Source organism: Castor canadensis, chromosome 13 (assembly GCF_047511655.1).
Source record: "Castor canadensis chromosome 13, mCasCan1.hap1v2, whole genome shotgun sequence".
Classification (NCBI taxonomy): Eukaryota; Metazoa; Chordata; class Mammalia; order Rodentia; family Castoridae; genus Castor; species Castor canadensis.
In genome coordinates this window covers 77,871,652-77,888,434 of record NC_133398.1, presented here as the reverse complement: position 1 = coordinate 77,888,434, position 16,783 = coordinate 77,871,652, and the positions used below count along the sequence as shown (strand labels likewise).

The 16,783-nt window shown below is 38.7% G+C and overlaps 1 protein-coding gene across 13 annotated transcripts in view; it reads left to right on the top strand.

Moving 5' to 3' along the window:
• The window catches only part of Trpm6 (transient receptor potential cation channel subfamily M member 6), a 138,172-nt gene that overhangs the window by 94,846 nt on the left and 26,543 nt on the right, over nt 1-16,783 (top strand). For 12 of the 13 annotated variants that reach the window (XM_074052056.1, XM_074052054.1, XM_074052053.1 and 9 more), the window contains 4 exons: nt 997-1,129; nt 9,532-10,673; nt 11,109-11,218; nt 14,610-14,730. In XM_074052056.1, the coding sequence (XP_073908157.1) occupies nt 997-1,129; nt 9,532-10,673; nt 11,109-11,218; nt 14,610-14,730 (1,506 nt within the window). The remainder of the gene's footprint in view (nt 1-996; nt 1,130-9,531; nt 10,674-11,108; nt 11,219-14,609; nt 14,731-16,783) is intronic. The other variant, XM_074052065.1, reaches the window with a different exon arrangement.

Here is a 16,783-nt window from a genome sequence, read left to right as displayed (position 1 = left end):
GTTTAAAATGCTATATGATACTAATTGTTATATGAGCAGTTCATCTCACCAGTAAGTTGCTCACTGCAGTAAAACGTCATCTCAACGTGATCACATAGTTTTTACCATATATGATGTGTATCATATTAAAATATGTAATAATTGATGCTTCATGCTATTGGTAAGGTTTCCAGTCAGCAGTAGGATGTTAGTAGTTAGGTTTTGGGGGAGCCAAATGTTATATGCAGAACATTGACTGCATGGGTGTGAGTGTTTCTAACCCTCATGTTGTTCAAGGGTCAACAGTATGAAGCTCGCTGGGGGCTGAAAGTTCAAGACTGCGTGGTTCCATCTAGCCAGCCTCTGATGAGGGCCTGCTAATTTCATCATAATGTGAATGGCACCAGGTGTTGGAGAAGGGTGAAGGGGAGGAGAGGGAGAGGGGGAAAGAGGGGGAGAGAGAGAGATGAAGAAGAAGAAAGAGGAGGAGGAGGAAGAGGAGGATGGGGAGGATGAGGAAGAAGAAGAAGAAGGAGAAGGAGAAGAAGGAGGAGGAGGAGGAGGAGAAGAAGAAAGAAGAAGAAGAAGGAAGAAGAAGAAGGAGGAGGAGGAGGAGGAGGAGGAAGAAGAAGAAGAAGAAGAAGAAGAAGAAGAAGAAGAAGAAGAAGAAGAAGAAGAAGAAGAAGAAGAAGAAGAAGAAGAAGAAGGAGAAGAAGAAGAAGAAGAAGAAGAAATAGAAGGAGTTAGAGAAACAGGAAGCAAAGGAGTGTAGAAGAGCCAGGTTTGATGTACCTGGTCCTGTGGGAACCACACAAATTCCTCCTAAAGGTGGTGCCCCTGTGCTCTGCTCATCAACCAAGGTCACACCACTTGAGCATCAGCACCCTTAGGACCAAATGTCCATTGCATATGAACCACTGGGGGCACACAGACCATATCCAAACCACAGCGCACTGTGCATCAGCTTCCTATTAAGGGCAAAGAATGATTCTTTTTATGTATAAACTTATTTCCCAGAACTATATCTGAGTAAGGAGGATCTGAAAAAACTTCATGATTTTGAAGAGCAGTGTGTGGAAAAATACTTCCATGAGAAAATGGAAAGTGTGAATGGCAGTTTTGAGGAACGAATCCGAGTGACATCAGAAAGGTAAAAATCTCTCTTTTTTTTATTCTCAAACTTCTACCCAAACCTGATTCTATTAAAATGTCTAAAGAAGTAGAAAGATCTACTTTCAAATCCCACAAGTTTGAGTTCTCTGTAGTTTGAAGCATTTATTTATATGTGATTCATGTAATCAGTGTGCATTTATTGAGCATCTACTATGTTCTTATTACTAGGGATAAGTGGTGAATAAGAGAAAAGTCACTGTCCTTTTAGGACTCACATCCTAGTGTATGCGTATGGAGGGGTGAGGGAAATGAGAGCAGGCAACAAGCAAATAAGCAAGAAAGCACATACAGAAATATAATTTCTATCTTTTTTTTTTTCAATACTGGGGCTTGAACTCAGGGCCTACACTTTGAGCCACTCTTCCAGCCCTTTTTTTGTGAAGGGTTTTTTCAAGATACAGTCTCATGAACTGTCTGCCAAGTCTGGTTTCCAGCCACGATCCTCCTGATCTCAGCCTTCTGAGTAGCTAAGATTACAGATATGAGCCACTGGCACCTGGATGGAAATATAATTTAATACCAGTCTATATAAGAGCTATGAAGAAAACTGAGTAGTTTAAGGGAAGAGGAAATGATGGTTGTGTGAATCTTCCCAGAGTTGTGGTTTGGGTTGGAGTGTTTTAAGTGGCTTGGTCCAGGAAGGTGGCTGTGAGGAGTTTGTGGAGAGGCCAGAAGGAAGTGAGGGCATGGCCCAGGCAGGGCCACCTGGTGAGTAGCGCACCTGGCAGTGCATCAAGTCACCTGAGACAGCATGTGGGTCCCGCAGCTGCAGGTGGCCCTGGAGGAGGTGGTGGGTAGTGCCAGTTGACTGTGGAGCTGGAGTTCTCAGGGTACCTGCTGACAGCTGTTTTGTGTGATGGTGGTGGTGGGGTGTGTGTGTGTGTGTGTGCGTGTGTGCGTGTGTTGAGATTGCTGATGGCAGCATCACTGAAGTGGGTCAAAGAGAATGGGAAGGTGGAGACAGTACCACAGACAACTTTGTGAGAAATTTCACTGTGAAAGGAAGCAAGATGGGAATGAGAACATGGTGAGCTTCTTTTGTTTTGTTGCATGTGGAAACCACAAAATAAAGTTGTGTGGTTTGGAAATGACAGACCAGCAAGGGAAAAATGGCAGAAACGAGGGAAGAGGTGATTTGCTGAAGGGAAGTCCTTGGGAAGGAGGGCCTGAGCTTTCTCCCCAAGAAAAGGAGCAGAGAGAATATGGCCTGTGAGTAGACAAGAGGATGCAGACTGGGTGGTGGGCACAAGTTCCCCAGGCAAAGCCATTGGCTAAGAGTGCCCACAATACATATGATTTGAGGAAAGAGAAGGAGATGCGTTGGAGAAAAGGAACATGGTAGGAAACTAGTGGGGTGTCACTAATTGTGAGTGCACAGCATTTTGTTAATATATGCAAAGCTGTCTGTGATAATATGCACTTTTTATTTTTTTATTTTTTTTTCCTTTATTTTTTTATTTTTATTTTTATTTTTTTTTCATTTTTCTTTTATTATTCATATGTGCATACAAGGCTTGGTTCATTTCTCCCCCCTGCCCCCACCCCCTCCCTTACCACCCACTCCACCCCCTCCCGCTCCCCCCCTCAATACCCAGCAGAAACTATTTTGCCCTTATTTCTAATTTTGTTGTAGAGAGAGAATAAGCAATAATAGGAAGGAACAAGGGGTTTTGCTGGTTGAGATAAGGATAGCTATACAGGGCATTGACTCACATTGATTTCCAGTGCGTGGGTGTTACCTTCTAGGTTAATTCTTTTTGATCTAACCTTTTCTCTAGTACCTGGTCCCCTTTTCCTATTGGCCTCAGTTGCTTTAAGGTATCTGCTTTAGTTTCTCTGCATTAAGGGCAACAAATGCTAGCTAGTTTTTTAGGTGTCTTACCTATCTTCACCCCTCCCTTGTGTGCTCTCGCTTTTATCATGTGAAATGAACATGATAAATGAAATGAACTATAAAATATTAAATCTACATTTAAGTATATGTTTCTAGTGTCCAAATATCAGACAGATAATGTGAATCTTTAAATATGACTTTATTTAAAACCAAATCACATTAAGGACTTTCTAAATGGCTCACAAGAGGCATAACTCATATTTATATGATTCTGTATTTTTCTGTTGATATCATATTTGTGTAAATATGTGTTTATATAGCTTACTAAATTTCAAGTCAAGTTTAATATTGAGAAAATGTTGAATTACAAACAATGTTTTGTGGATCCACAAGATTGTATTTTTCTATTATATCTTCAGGTCATAGCTGTATGAACTTTCCCTTCCCTTCTTCCACATATTCTGTTCCCTTTGCAGCTTTACTCATCCAGTCCTGAGAGCCAGCATGGTTCTCAGTCTTGTGTGACATGTGTATGAATATTAGGAGCTTGCAGAGCTGGGGTGAAGTTCTGCTTCTGCCACATACTTGCTATATGTTCTTGAGAAAATTTACTGAACCTCTTTGGACTTGATTTTTTTTATTGTAGAATAGAAGTGAAAATAGACTTACCTCTCAGAGTTGTGGTGAGGATTAAATAAGCTAGTATAGATGGAGCATGTGGCAGGCACAGTGCTGGTGATAACAAGGGTGCAACGAACCTTACCTGTTTTGATGCAAAAATTGTAACAGTAATTTCTTTTTTCAATACAAATTTCCCCCCAAACCTTAAGAAAAGAGGAGGAGATAAATAACGTAAGGTAAGCATGATCCCAGATGGTGGGATCTTGTGATGTGGAAACAGTAGAAATGAGACCAGACCATGTATCATGAATAAGACTGGCAAGGTTTCTTTGTTGAGAGCAGAATGGAGTTAACACTACCAAGGGGGTTATCCAGCTGCTCCATCCAGTAGAGGGAACAGCAGGCTTTTATTTAACATTTTGTGGTTGGGTCAAAGTTTGGTGATTGTCCATTAGTCATGGGCAAGTTTTTAAAAGATGTTTTCCTGCTTGTGTGCAAGTGTTCTGGCCTTGTTCTTCGTGGGCTAATGGTGGTGACTTAATTCAGGAACTGCTGAAGTGTCATCATCTTACATAAGTGTGCTGGCCTCATGGTTTGGTCTGGGCCTTATGATAAGGCTGTAGGTACTTGAGCTGTTGAGAACGCTTCAAGGCAGGATAGAAGAAACATGTACTAGCTCAAATGGGCAATGCATCAAGTTCACTCCATATTATAGTCTTGAACAAAACATTTCTCAAGTGATCAACAGGTCTATGGGTAGAGCTGAGTAGTCTGACTCAGGGTTAAGAGAGCAAAGGAGACAGATAGACATGAAAACAAAGATGTCAAATCTTTTATTTATTTTTATCATCAATCAGATATCTATAACCTTTAGTAAAGAGTATTTTAGTGAAAGCAGTCTTCAAGTCTTGTGAAGTAACCTAGGCAACTGTTACCATAACCTACATGTCAGAGATGTTATCAAAACTAGTGGGCACACAGCTGAGAAATAATGTACTGACTTCCAAAGAGAGCACGTGAAGTTAGAGGGCTTAGGTTTTTCTTTGGTATCAATTCTCCTTTGTCTTTGTCATTTGTGTAGCTATCTCCAAACCCACTAGTTTTAGCTTGGATTAGTCATAAGAGACTCCTGGTCTATAAACATTCTGGCCTTGTGGCTTAATCTGGTGTGTTATGACAAAGATGCTGACAGAATACAAGGATGGAGGCAGTAGAAAACACATATCATGCTTTTTAACAGGTGACAGGTTAAGGGCTTAGAGTATATTTGTGTTTTGTTTCCTTCTGGTTTTCCATACCTGTATTTAATGTAGACTGGCCACTGAGATTATGAGTTGAGATAGTCATGGAGAGCCCCTTACTTTAAACTATTAGCTATGGAAAGATTTTAGGTGCTTAGTGATATGGGTAGATTTATGTTCTAAGTAGATTCTTTTGGTTAGTGTGAATTTGAGGATCAGAATGGGGACCAGGGAGACCCCTTGAGAGAGGGTCCAGGATGACAGCTTAGCCAAGGATGGAGGTGGGGTGATGGCATGAAATGGATGACTAAAATGCAATTAGAAAGGACAGCTCACATCCCCTTGGATGTACCAAGGGGAGGATAGAGTGCAGGATGACTCTCAGGGGGTTATCAGATGAAAGATGGCACTGCCAGTATAAAGAGTTTACAAAAATGGTGGGGGAAAAGCAATGAATTTTAGATTTGTTGAGCTTGAGATATTTTTTGTGGTACTTAGGGCCTCGTGCTTGCTAACCAAGCACTCTAGTACTTGGGCCACACCCTTATTCCACCTTTTTTTTTTGTTTTTTGTTTAAGTTTGTTTTTGGATAGGGTCTTGCAGTTTTGCCAAGGTCAGTCTCCAACTGCAATCCTCCTACTTCTGCCTCCTGAGTAGCTGAGATTACAGATGTGAACCACCACATCCCACCTGAGTTTGAGATTACTGTGGCCTATTTAGCCAGAGATATTTAGGAGGTTCTGGTTGTATGAATCTGAAACTCTGCAAGCAAATTGGAATCGGACAAGAAGATCACCGGCCTATTGGAAGAGTCAGGTATAGGAGTCATCTGCCTATTGTAAGAAAAAAAAAACTATAACAGAGGAAGAAAGTAGGATGAGGAAACTCAGTGTGCTAAAAGTTGAACTTTGAGAGGTACAAATTCCTGGAAAGTAGGCAGAGAGAGGGAGTCATGGAGAAGACCAGAGGATTTGGTTAGAGGAGTATTAGGAGAAGGTAGTATCGGAAGCAAAGAGAACAGAGAGTGATAACTGGACAGCCAGATATTTACAAGCAAGTGTTCCAATGACAATAATAATAAAATCCTAAAATCATTGATAATAATATGCTATTGTATTTATCTTGGATTCTTGGGATTTGAGGAATGGATTAGAAGAGTATATGATTTGAAAAAATGTGGATACTTTCAAGGGATTTTGAATTTGGCTATGAACCTCTAATTTTACTTCGCCATAGCATCTATTCTCCCTCCTGAAAGAGAGTCTCAATAGCAGCTTAGTGATTCTTCACTGTCATTTTTGGGGAGCTCATAGATGAGGTGTAGGAGAGAGGGAGGAATATTTTCTAAACCCATTTTAGGAAAAAGGTGGGAAGGAAATTAGGAGGCCACTTGCATGTTTGTCCACCTCTAAAAAAGATGCCACACAACCGTCTAGGATTAGATGATTTTTGAGAGTACACAGGGAGAATGCACAGAGGCCATCCGGTGTCTTGCACTCCTCGTTTGGAACAATAGCTTCTGCCTTGACTTCAGTCGTGTAAGCTAACTTTTCTGCTCTTTTCTGGGAAGTAAGAAGCCTTTAGGTATCATTCACATTAAGATGTTTGGGTGCCTTATATGTGGAAACTGTGATTTCTAAAAAGTTTAAAAGCTTTAACATAATGTGCTTTTTTACTCAACTGTAGAGAATTTGCTTGAACAGGTCCCATCATTATCAGACTATGAAGACTTATGGAAGAACACCTGCAAATAGCTCCCAGAATCAGAAATGTTGGTGCAGTTCTTATACTTCATGGGGTTCTTGGGCCTCCCTCCCCTCAGAGAAACTATTTTGACCCCAGATGAATTGCTGAGGGGTATGAAACTGAGAGCGGTGGTGGGTTCTCTTGACAATGGGGTCAGACTCTCTATATTTGATACTCAACCATGTGACTCTGGATATGTGACCCAACTTCTTCTCTATGAAAGGAATAATGGTCATGCCTACTTTACAGAGTTGTTATGTGGGTGAAATAAGACAGTACATGTAGAACCTTAGTAAAATGCTTGCCCCCTAGTGAGCACTCAGTGGATATAATTATCATGAGGATTCCAATTATAATTGTGATCTCATTTTAAAGAATCTTGGCTGAAGGTCCATGACAGAACAGTCACCATGTTCATCTTTCCTTCACACTCAGATCTTGCACAGAGGAAATGGAAATGCTAAGAACTTATTTTATGTGTCAGAATGACTGAAAGGCTAGATTAAATTAATGTAGCTGATGGTCTAGGAATATAATTAAAATATGTTTCACAGGACATTGTGCTTTAGAAAATAAGTATCCGTAAAAGCAAGGGGACCCTGCCTGAGGTGACCAGGTTATTTGTCTAGCAGATTTCTATTGTAGCGTTACCTGTTGCTGTGAATAGTTGCTGGTTTCTATTGTGTTCATTCGCGGTGACTGCAGCTAATGGAACTTAATGAGTCTCCATTACGGCTGTTCAGACTGTTCTGTTTTTGAATTAGATGAAACAGTGCTGGATGGAAAGGCTCCAATTAAGCATTTTTTGGAAGGGAATATACATATATTTTGTGCTCTTTCCCACATCATCCTTGCCAATTCTAACTTTGCAGGTTCCAGAAGGTCAGGAAGCATTTATTAAGCCACTATTGAGTTATAGAAGTTGAATTCTGTAGAAAAGCAAGCAAAAAAAGGTTCTACTCACGTAGAATACAATGAAAATGGAAAATACCAACTGCTTTATTCTTTAATTCCTATCTGCAAAGCTCCCAGAAAGAAGGAGTGGAAGGTCTTTCAGTCCTATGCCTTGAGATGTATTCTAGAAGCTTGAAGTCTAACATGATTTTGGGAAATGCTTGTTATGGCTGAGTGATCAACTCTTCCGGTAAAATCATTGCTTCTCCCTGCCTCACTCACTCTGGGAACCACTTTTCCTAATTGCTGATGGCCACATCAGCTGTGAAACTCTTGGTCAAAATCTCTCCCTTTCTGCTTTTTTGCTTTAGTCCTATTTATTAAAGATTTTCATTATTGGGAAATTGGAATAATATCCCTTGTCCAGCAAACAAAAGAACCAAATGAGGGAAGAAAACACTTTTAAAAAGTCATAAATAGAGCTCACTGTGAGAAATTTTCCCCTTTCCCACTTAGTTTTCTGTATATTTTCAGTTAAAATTATAAAATTTCACATTGTTTATTTCCCTTTCCCATATCAAAAACTGCTCTGCAAGTATTCTTTATAAATATTTTCACTTTCATTATATCTTTACTTACAAAATTTTATACCAAGTTGAAAAACATATAATGTAGAAGAAACCCCTTTCTGATGTCTCTAGGAAAGAGAAATCCTCTTCTGGGTTCTGGTGTCTGTTGGCAACCCTTGGTGTTCCTAGGCTTACAAACGAGACTCACCATGCCAGTCATAAGGCTGTCTATCCCCTGTGTGTCTCCATGTTGTCTCCCCTCTGTGTATGTCTGTGCCAAAATTTTCCATTTATATCTAGACGCCAGTCATATTGGATTAGGGTTCAGTTTAACCGACCCAATGCAGCCTCATTTTAACTTGATTACTTCCCTGAAGATCCTGTTTCCAAATAATGGTCTTATACTGAGGTATTGGGGTAAAAATGTGAACATATCCTTTTTGAGGGACACAAAACAAAACTCATCCCCATCAGAGATATATACTGAGATATGTACAGGTAAGTTTTAATTAACATTTTCTTCTTTCTCCTCTCTCTCTCTCTCTCTCTCTCTCTCTCCCACACATAATGAAATTGTTAGGCTTAATCCATCCTACTTTCAATTTACTTTTTTCTCTTTAGTTAGCTTATATTAATTATACGATAGATTTCATTGTGATCATTGTGATATTCCTATACATGCATATAATGTACTTGGATCACCCTCTATTACTTTTTCTTATCCCTATAATTTGTTTTTGTATATGTAGAATAGAAGAAGTGCTGCATTGTTTTTATATGAGTCAATGTCTGGATATCATACTTTTTTTGTTGTTTGTTGTATTAATTTTTTGAGACAGGGTCTCACAATGTAGTCCAGGCTGGCCTCAAACTCACCAGGATCACTTGTGATCCTCCTGCCTCAGCCTTCCAAGTGCTAGAATTACATGCATGTGCCACTATATCCTTGACATCAAAATCTTGGGCTACACTAATCAAAATAATTTTCAAATTTTGCCTTGGGCATTTTCTGAATATAGATCTTCCAAAATGGATTTTTTTTAGAACTTGGGAAGCTTATTTGAACTATAGGGTTGGAGGTTTTTTCTGTTTCCAGGATCTCCTTAAATTGTACAGTGCTTGTCCATAGAAGATATTCAGGGTTTGTCACATAACTGAACAGATACATTAGTGAATAACAATGGAATGATTGAGCAGATGCTTGGAGGAATAACTAGCAGACAGATGGAAATGTGGTTCTGAAATATTAGAAAGGAATCAGAGCTAAAAAGTAGATTTGTGATTTTTCCTCATTAGGGTCAGAGAGGAAGCATAGGAGAAGGTGGGATCAGCTGGGATGAGAACATGGACTGCATTGACAGGCTTAACTTTGGGAAGCAGCCAAGCTTAGCAGTTACCTAAGGATGAAAGCAGTTCAGAAAACTTCCTACTGGCTTGATGCATTGATTGGTTTTCTCCTTCCCTTCACAATTAGGGTTACAGAGATGTACTTCCAACTGAAAGAAATGAATGAGAAGGTGTCGTTTATAAAGGACTCCCTACTTTCTTTGGACAGTCAGGTGGGACACCTGCAGGACCTCTCTGCCCTAACTGTGGATACCCTCAAGGTCCTTTCTGCTGTTGACACCCTGCAAGAGGATGAGGCTCTGCTGGCCAACAGAAAGCACTCTATTCACAGACAGCTTCCTCACAGCTGGAACAATGTCATCTGTGCCAAGCTTCTAGGCAGCATGGAGATTTCTGGAGAGAAGAAATTCCAATATTACAGTATGCCCCCTTCTTTGCTGCCGAGCCTAGCTAGAAGCCAGTTTTGCCCAAGAACCCAGAGGGCGCCACTTCTTGAGATTACACACAGTCAGAGAGAGGCCTCCAAAGTAAGAGAGGACCAGGAGGAACAAGAAACAGAAAAAAGTACAGTTGCTTCTGGAGTGTCCCCAAACAGCCAAGCACATTCTAAGTATGGCCAGTTTCTTCTGGTCCCTTCTTTTCCAAAGCATGCTTCTTTGTTTACAGAAACTGTGTTGTCTCAGTCCAAACCATCTGTGGAAGCAGGTGAAGATGTGTTGGCAACTAAACAGGTCCCGCAGAGTGAAGTCCCTGTTCATCTGTCTGGAGAGACCCCTGTTGTCTTAGACCAGACACTGGTGGCTGAATCCAAAGACCATCACGAAGCTGTGGCTCAGATGGCAGACAAAGAGGACAAAGTGGAACAAGTTCCACCCACTTTGCATTGCACAGCTGCACCCGTGACTTTGACCTCCCTCCCTTCCCAAGCCAAGAGCGTGCAAACTGGAGGTGGATATGTGAACTGGGCATTTTCAGAAGGTGATGAACCTGGTGTGTTTAGCCTCACGAAAAAATGGCAAACCTGCTTGCCCTCCACTTGTCCCAGAGACTCCTCTCAAGGTGAACAATGCTCAAAGCAGATTAGAGGCAGATTCCTGTCAGATAATTTGACAAGATTGGAGCAGAATAGTGACTGCTCAGAGGTGATGGGACCATCACTTCAGACAAGCAGATCTTTTTGGATCAATCCTCTCCACAGAAGCCGACTGCTCATTAGGAGTCGTAGTTTTAGATTCTACAAGGAAAACAAACTGATGAATAAGATTAAAAGTAAGGAGTAAAGTTTTTTTTTTTTTTTTTGAAAAAGTGTTGTTTTTTGCATTGTTACTGTTTTTTTTGGCAGTACTGGGAGATTGAACTCGGGCTTTCATTGGCTAGTCAAGCTCTCTACCACTTGAGTCACACTCCAGTCCTTTTGGTTTTAGTTTATTTTTTAGATAGAGTCTCAAATTAACATTAGTTGGACTGGCTTCAGATCTAGATTCTTCCATCTCTGCCTCCTGACTAGTTGGGATTACAGTTGTGCACAATTAGACTTGGCCCCAATTTTTAATATGCCCATGATTCTTGACTGCATTAACATTTTTTCCCATTCTCTCAGCCCTTTCTATAAAACAAAATTGTGGACTGAGGATGTACAAAAATAACCCAAATCATCCCCACATTAGACTGTCAACTTTCTCATGTAAACCAATTCTCTTACAGGTCATTCAACATCCTCTGAGATAGAGTCAGCGTGGATCAAAGCAAGAATGCTAATCAAAGACAGGAGACTGTCAAAGAAAAAGAAAAAATCACAAGGACTACAGGTGCCAGTAAGTGTATTGTATTCAGTAGTTTGGTTTTGAGCAATTGAGGCGATGGCCCATCTTTGTTTAGTTTCTCTTTATTGTAACATGTCATGACACAAAGAAGCATTGTATTGGAAGGAGGAAAGGTACACATTCAAGAGTCATCAGAGTGGTTGTACTTTTGAATTTATTTGTTCACATTTTGAAAACATTTGTGTTGTTTTCAGTTTGGTCTATTTCAAGAAGAGCTGGAATGAACATTTGTGTGCAAGTCTTTTTGTGGGCATATGTTTTTGTTTCTTTTTGGCAAATACATAGAAGAATGTCAGAGTCATATTGTGTTTAATTTTTTTTTCTAGTGCTAGGGATTGAACCCAGGACCTTGTGCATGTTAGGCAAGCATTCTACCACTGAACTAAACTCCAAGCCCTAGTGTTTAATCTTTCAAGAAACTTCCAAACTGATTTCCACAGTGATTGTAACATTTTAGCATGCTCACCTCTAGTTTCTGAGAATTTCAGCTGTCTTGTGTCCTCATCAATCTTTAATATGCTCAGTCTTTAAAATTTTAGCATTATTAATGGGTGTGTGTTGACATCTCATGGTGATTTCATTTGCATTTCCGTAGTGACTGATGCTGTAAGAAACATTTTCATGTGTTTGTCATTGCTATGTATTTTTTGGTGACATACCTGTTCAGATATTTTGCTCATTTAAAAAATTGGGTTGTTGTCTTATTATAAAGTTATAAATCTTTTTATATATTCTACATATAACTCCTTTGTTGGATATATATTTTTGCAAATGTTTTTACTCTGTTGGTGGCTTGCCTTTGCATTTTCATAAATGTCCTTTGAAGAACATAAGTCTTCTTAAATTTTATTTTTGAATTAGCATACATATTGAGGGGGTTTCATTGTGAAGCACATAAATATTTTAATTTTTACATTTTTTTCCAGGCTAATCTTTTTTTCCAATTTTATTAGCATATATTCATTGAAATATTTTTATTTTGATAAACTCAAGTATTTGACTTTTTTCTTCTATAGTTCAAACTTTTTTTAATCCTAGTTAAGACATTTTTGTCAAGATTACTATAATTTTCTCTCTCTCTCTCTCTCTCTCTCTTTTTTTTTGCAGTACTGGAGTTTGAACTCTGGGTTTCATGCTTGCCAGGCTGGTGCTCTACTCATGTTTGTTCCTGGGATTTGTATAGTTTTAGTTATTATATTTAGGTCTAGAAACCATTTTGAGGTAATTTTTGTATATAGTAACAGGTAAAGATTAAACTCTCTCTTCCTCCTCTTTTGTCTCTTTTGAATACAGCTATCAGAAAATTCCACTTTTTTTTTTTGGTAGAAAGATTATCTTTTCCTATTGAGTTGCCTTCTCATCTTTGTCAAAATTTAATTAACTGAATAGATCCACACACAATAAGGATGAACCTCACTTGGTTATGTACCTATTTTTATATTTTTTTTTATATAAAATATATTTTTTATATATATTTTTATATATTGTACTGATTTTGCTAAAATTTTGGTATGGTTTTTACATCTGTGGTTTTGAGGAATATTTGTCTCTAGTTCCCTTTAATACTTTGGTCTGGCTTTGGTATCAGAATGATGCCAGGTTTATTGACTGAGTTAGGAAGTGTATCTTTAATTTTTCTGGGTGAGTTTGTAAAAAAAATGATATTCTTTTTACCTTCCATATTCAGTAGCATTTACCAATAAAACTATCTTTGTGGAGAAGTTTTTAAACATAAATTTAATTTTTATAATAGATACAGAGCTATTCAGGTTATCAGATTCTTCTTGAGTGAGTGTTGTTTGTGTATTTCAATGGATTTGTCCATTTCATTTAAATTGTTGAGTTAAATACTATTGTAATTCATAATATTCACTCCCTCTCTCCCCTCTTTCTCTGTCTTTGATTGTTACTGTTTTGGGGGCAGATATCACTATGTAGTTGACCTGGAACTTGCTATGTAGCCCAGATTGGCCTGGGACTTATGATCCTCTTACCTTAGTCTCTCAAGGGCCAGGATTACAGGCGTGTAACACCATGGGTGGCTATAATATTCTCTCATTATCCTTTTATTGTCTGTAGACCTATAGTGGCATAAGTTCTTTCATTCTTAACATTTGAAATTTATATTTTTTTCTCTGTTTTATGATCAGGCTGGCCACAGGCTTATCTATCTGATTGATCTTCTCATAGAAACTTCTCCTAGTTTTATTGATATTTCCCTGATTTCTCCTCTATAATATTTCCTTTATTATGCTCACTTTGGGTTTAGCTTGCTCTTCTCTTTCACATTCATTAAGCTAGAAACTTTGGTCAATGATTTGGGGATGGTCCTCCTTTCTAATATAGCACTTATGTGCTATAAAACTAACTTTGTTCTACAAATCCTGATAGGTTGTTTTCATTTTCACTCAGTGAGTCTTTTTATATGTTATTAGGAAGTCTTGATCTGAATTAGTAATTTTGCAAGAATTCATCTTTCGTGGTGTTACTCTCTGATTCATTTTTCTATTTTACACTTACTTTTCCCAAGAATAATCTGGATGCTTTAGAAAATACTTTAACCCCCTTTTTAGACTGAGAAGCAGAGCCAAGAGACAAGTATTGAGTCAATTATGTAAAGTCACCTTTTAGAGGAGAGATTTAGTTTGATAAGGAAGGCAGTTCTCTCAGGGAAATGTCTTGAGCTGCTGGAATTCCATGAAAAATGTGTGTAAATAGATTTGTTTTTGGAACAGCTCAAATGTCGAGAATTTGACTAGGAATTGCTACTGAGCTCAGGTATTCAAGCTTGCATTTGTTTATTGTTTTGAAGTTTGTCAGTTTACCACATTTGTTCTCTGTCTCTGGGAAGCATAGAGGACAATAATGTCATTGGCTATTATTTTAGTGATGGAGAGAATGAAGACCAAGACATTAAGTGATTAGCTCACGTTCACATAGCTTCTAACTGACAGGGTTAGCTAAATCTTGTTTTTCTTTTTTGTTGTTTGTTTCTCCTCTATGCCAGTGGTTCTCAAAAGGGAATCTCATTAGAGATTCAAATCCTACCCCTTCCCTGTACCTATTGAACAGAGACTCAGAGGCGGGACTCAGCAATCTGTGATTTAACCCAGTTGACAACTGCCCCCTCCCCCAACTACTCCTCCCCCAGCCAAACCATGAGTGAGTCTGATGCACACTCAGGTTTGAGAACTGCTGTTCCACACCCTAATTCTTAGTCAGACTGCAAAAAGAAATCACAGGAATACTATGTCCTGCCTGTCTGAATCACGAGATTCAAATATGCAGCCAATGGTAACCACTCTTTCCACTGTGGTGCCTCTATGAATGTGACTCAAATGTTTTTTAGTATCATTGTTCCAACATGGGACTTTCTTTTCAGGTTATAACAGTCAACACCTGCTGTCAAAGTGACCAATTGAATTCAGAGACAGGAGAAAATAGCATTTCAGAAGAGGAGTGCAGCAAGAGCTGGCTGACAGCGTCCAAGTTTAGCCAGATAAGTATGTGCTAGTGAGTCTTGAATCCCCAAAACCTAAGCAGAATTTCTTGGAGTATTTTTTTCTGTTGTTGTTGTTTTGTGGGTGTTGTTTTGTTTTATTCTTGCAGTGCTGGTCTTCGAACCCAGGCAGTGCTCTGCCACTGAGCTGCACGCCCCACCCCAGGTTTGCTGTTCTTTCAAAGTGGAGATGGGGGAAGAAGGCGGCAGCCATTTTTTGTTTCTAACTTTTACAGAGGGGACAAAATTTTATTTGTTAAAGGACTAGTTATCAGGATCCAGAAAAGAAATATTCATATTTAGACCGTCTTTTATACTGAAGGAATATTTTCCCTAGACAGGGTTCATTTGTGCTCATTTATGGGGATTTTACCTAACTTTATGAACTCTTAAGCTTCATGTGACACTGACAGGGATCTCTAACCAGAATTCAATGGATTGGCTTATGGTTGGTTTTTTACCACAGTCCACATAGAAGGTTTATTCTGTGGATAGGTGTTCCTTAAGCTTAATAATAATGGTATTTATAGAGGAACAAGATCAGTCAACCAAGACTGGTCAATGAAAGCTATCAGTTAGGCATGGAATGTGAAATAAGGTAAGATGAGGTAGAGTATGAACAGAAACCAGAGCAATGATTGGAGCTTTGAACTTCTTACTTTAGACAAGAGAGCTTTACCATTTGTTTTAAAAAAGAAGAAATTATGTGATCAAGGAGTCATAAAGATTTAAAATTATTTAAAATGTTAAAATTAGCCAAGTGTGGTGCTCATGCCTATACTTCTAGCTACTTGGGAGGCTGAGATCAGGAGGATCACAGTTCAAGGCCAGTCTAGGCAAATAGTTTGCAAGGCCTCTACCTCCAAAATAACCAGAGCAAAATGGTAGTGCAAGCCTGTAATCCCAGCACTCAGAAGTCTGAGGCAGGAGGGCTGGGAGTTCAAGGCCAGCCTGGACTATATAGCAAGATATTGTCTCCAAAAGAAGACAGAGAGAAAAGAAAAATGGCATGAGGCAAGGATCAATTATGTTCATTTTATTTATTAATGCTGTGTTTATATTATATACTATATATTTTTTATAAGTAGTATAACTCACATTTAGGTTAGCAGATATCATTCTTACTTAAGTTATTAGGTTCTTTCTACTGAATTTCAAACAGAAATATGCAGGTATCAGGAGGGGTCTGGAAAAGAGTTTTGTTGTCAGATGCCCTGGGGTCAGATGGAGGGGTATGTGACAGAGTCAGGGAGAGGCAAGGCCAGGGAAATAGGTTGACCCCAAGTGCCCAGCTGATCTCATTGTGTAATGAGGCCCAGTGTCTTCCTTGAACCATATCTTGATTTAAGAAGCTTTATATATTTTTTGAAGTATGTAAGAATTAATTGAAAAAAGGAATTAAAAACAGAAAAGTTTGGGAGGTGGGAGACACCCCATAAGGTAGCTCTATTTAAACACAAAAAATAAAGTTCTGAAGAAATTAACTGTGAAAACAAAAAGTATATATAGTTAGCTTTTCCTGTAGGCATTTTACTTTGCTATCATTGAGATCATATTTATCATAATTTTATGATATTTACAGTTTTTCTTTTTTTTTGGTGGTACTGGAGTTTGAACTCAGGGCCTCACGCTTGCTAGGCAAGCCACTTCTCCAGCCCCTTTAACAGTTTTTTTCTACAGAACTTCTATTCTTTTATCCAACAAATAATCATCAGGGAAAAATATAATTATTGTCTCCTACATTTATTCAGTAGTCTTTTTTTCCCCAATTTTTTTTTTTTTTTGGATCAAACCTAGGGCCTTGTGCTACACACATGCTCTACCACTGAGCTATGTTGCTAGCCCAAGACTCTTAATAAATATTATTTTTCAGAATTAATTCCACAAAATTAGTTTACTAAGTAATTATTATGTACCTACTACATATGGTAACTCTTAGGTACCAGGCATAAAAAAATAATCATCCTTTTGAAGAGAAGACTAAAAGTTAAACCAATTTGGTAGCATTTCTTTCTGTCTTTTGTTAGTTTTTTTCTTTAGCCTACTGTGATGCTTAA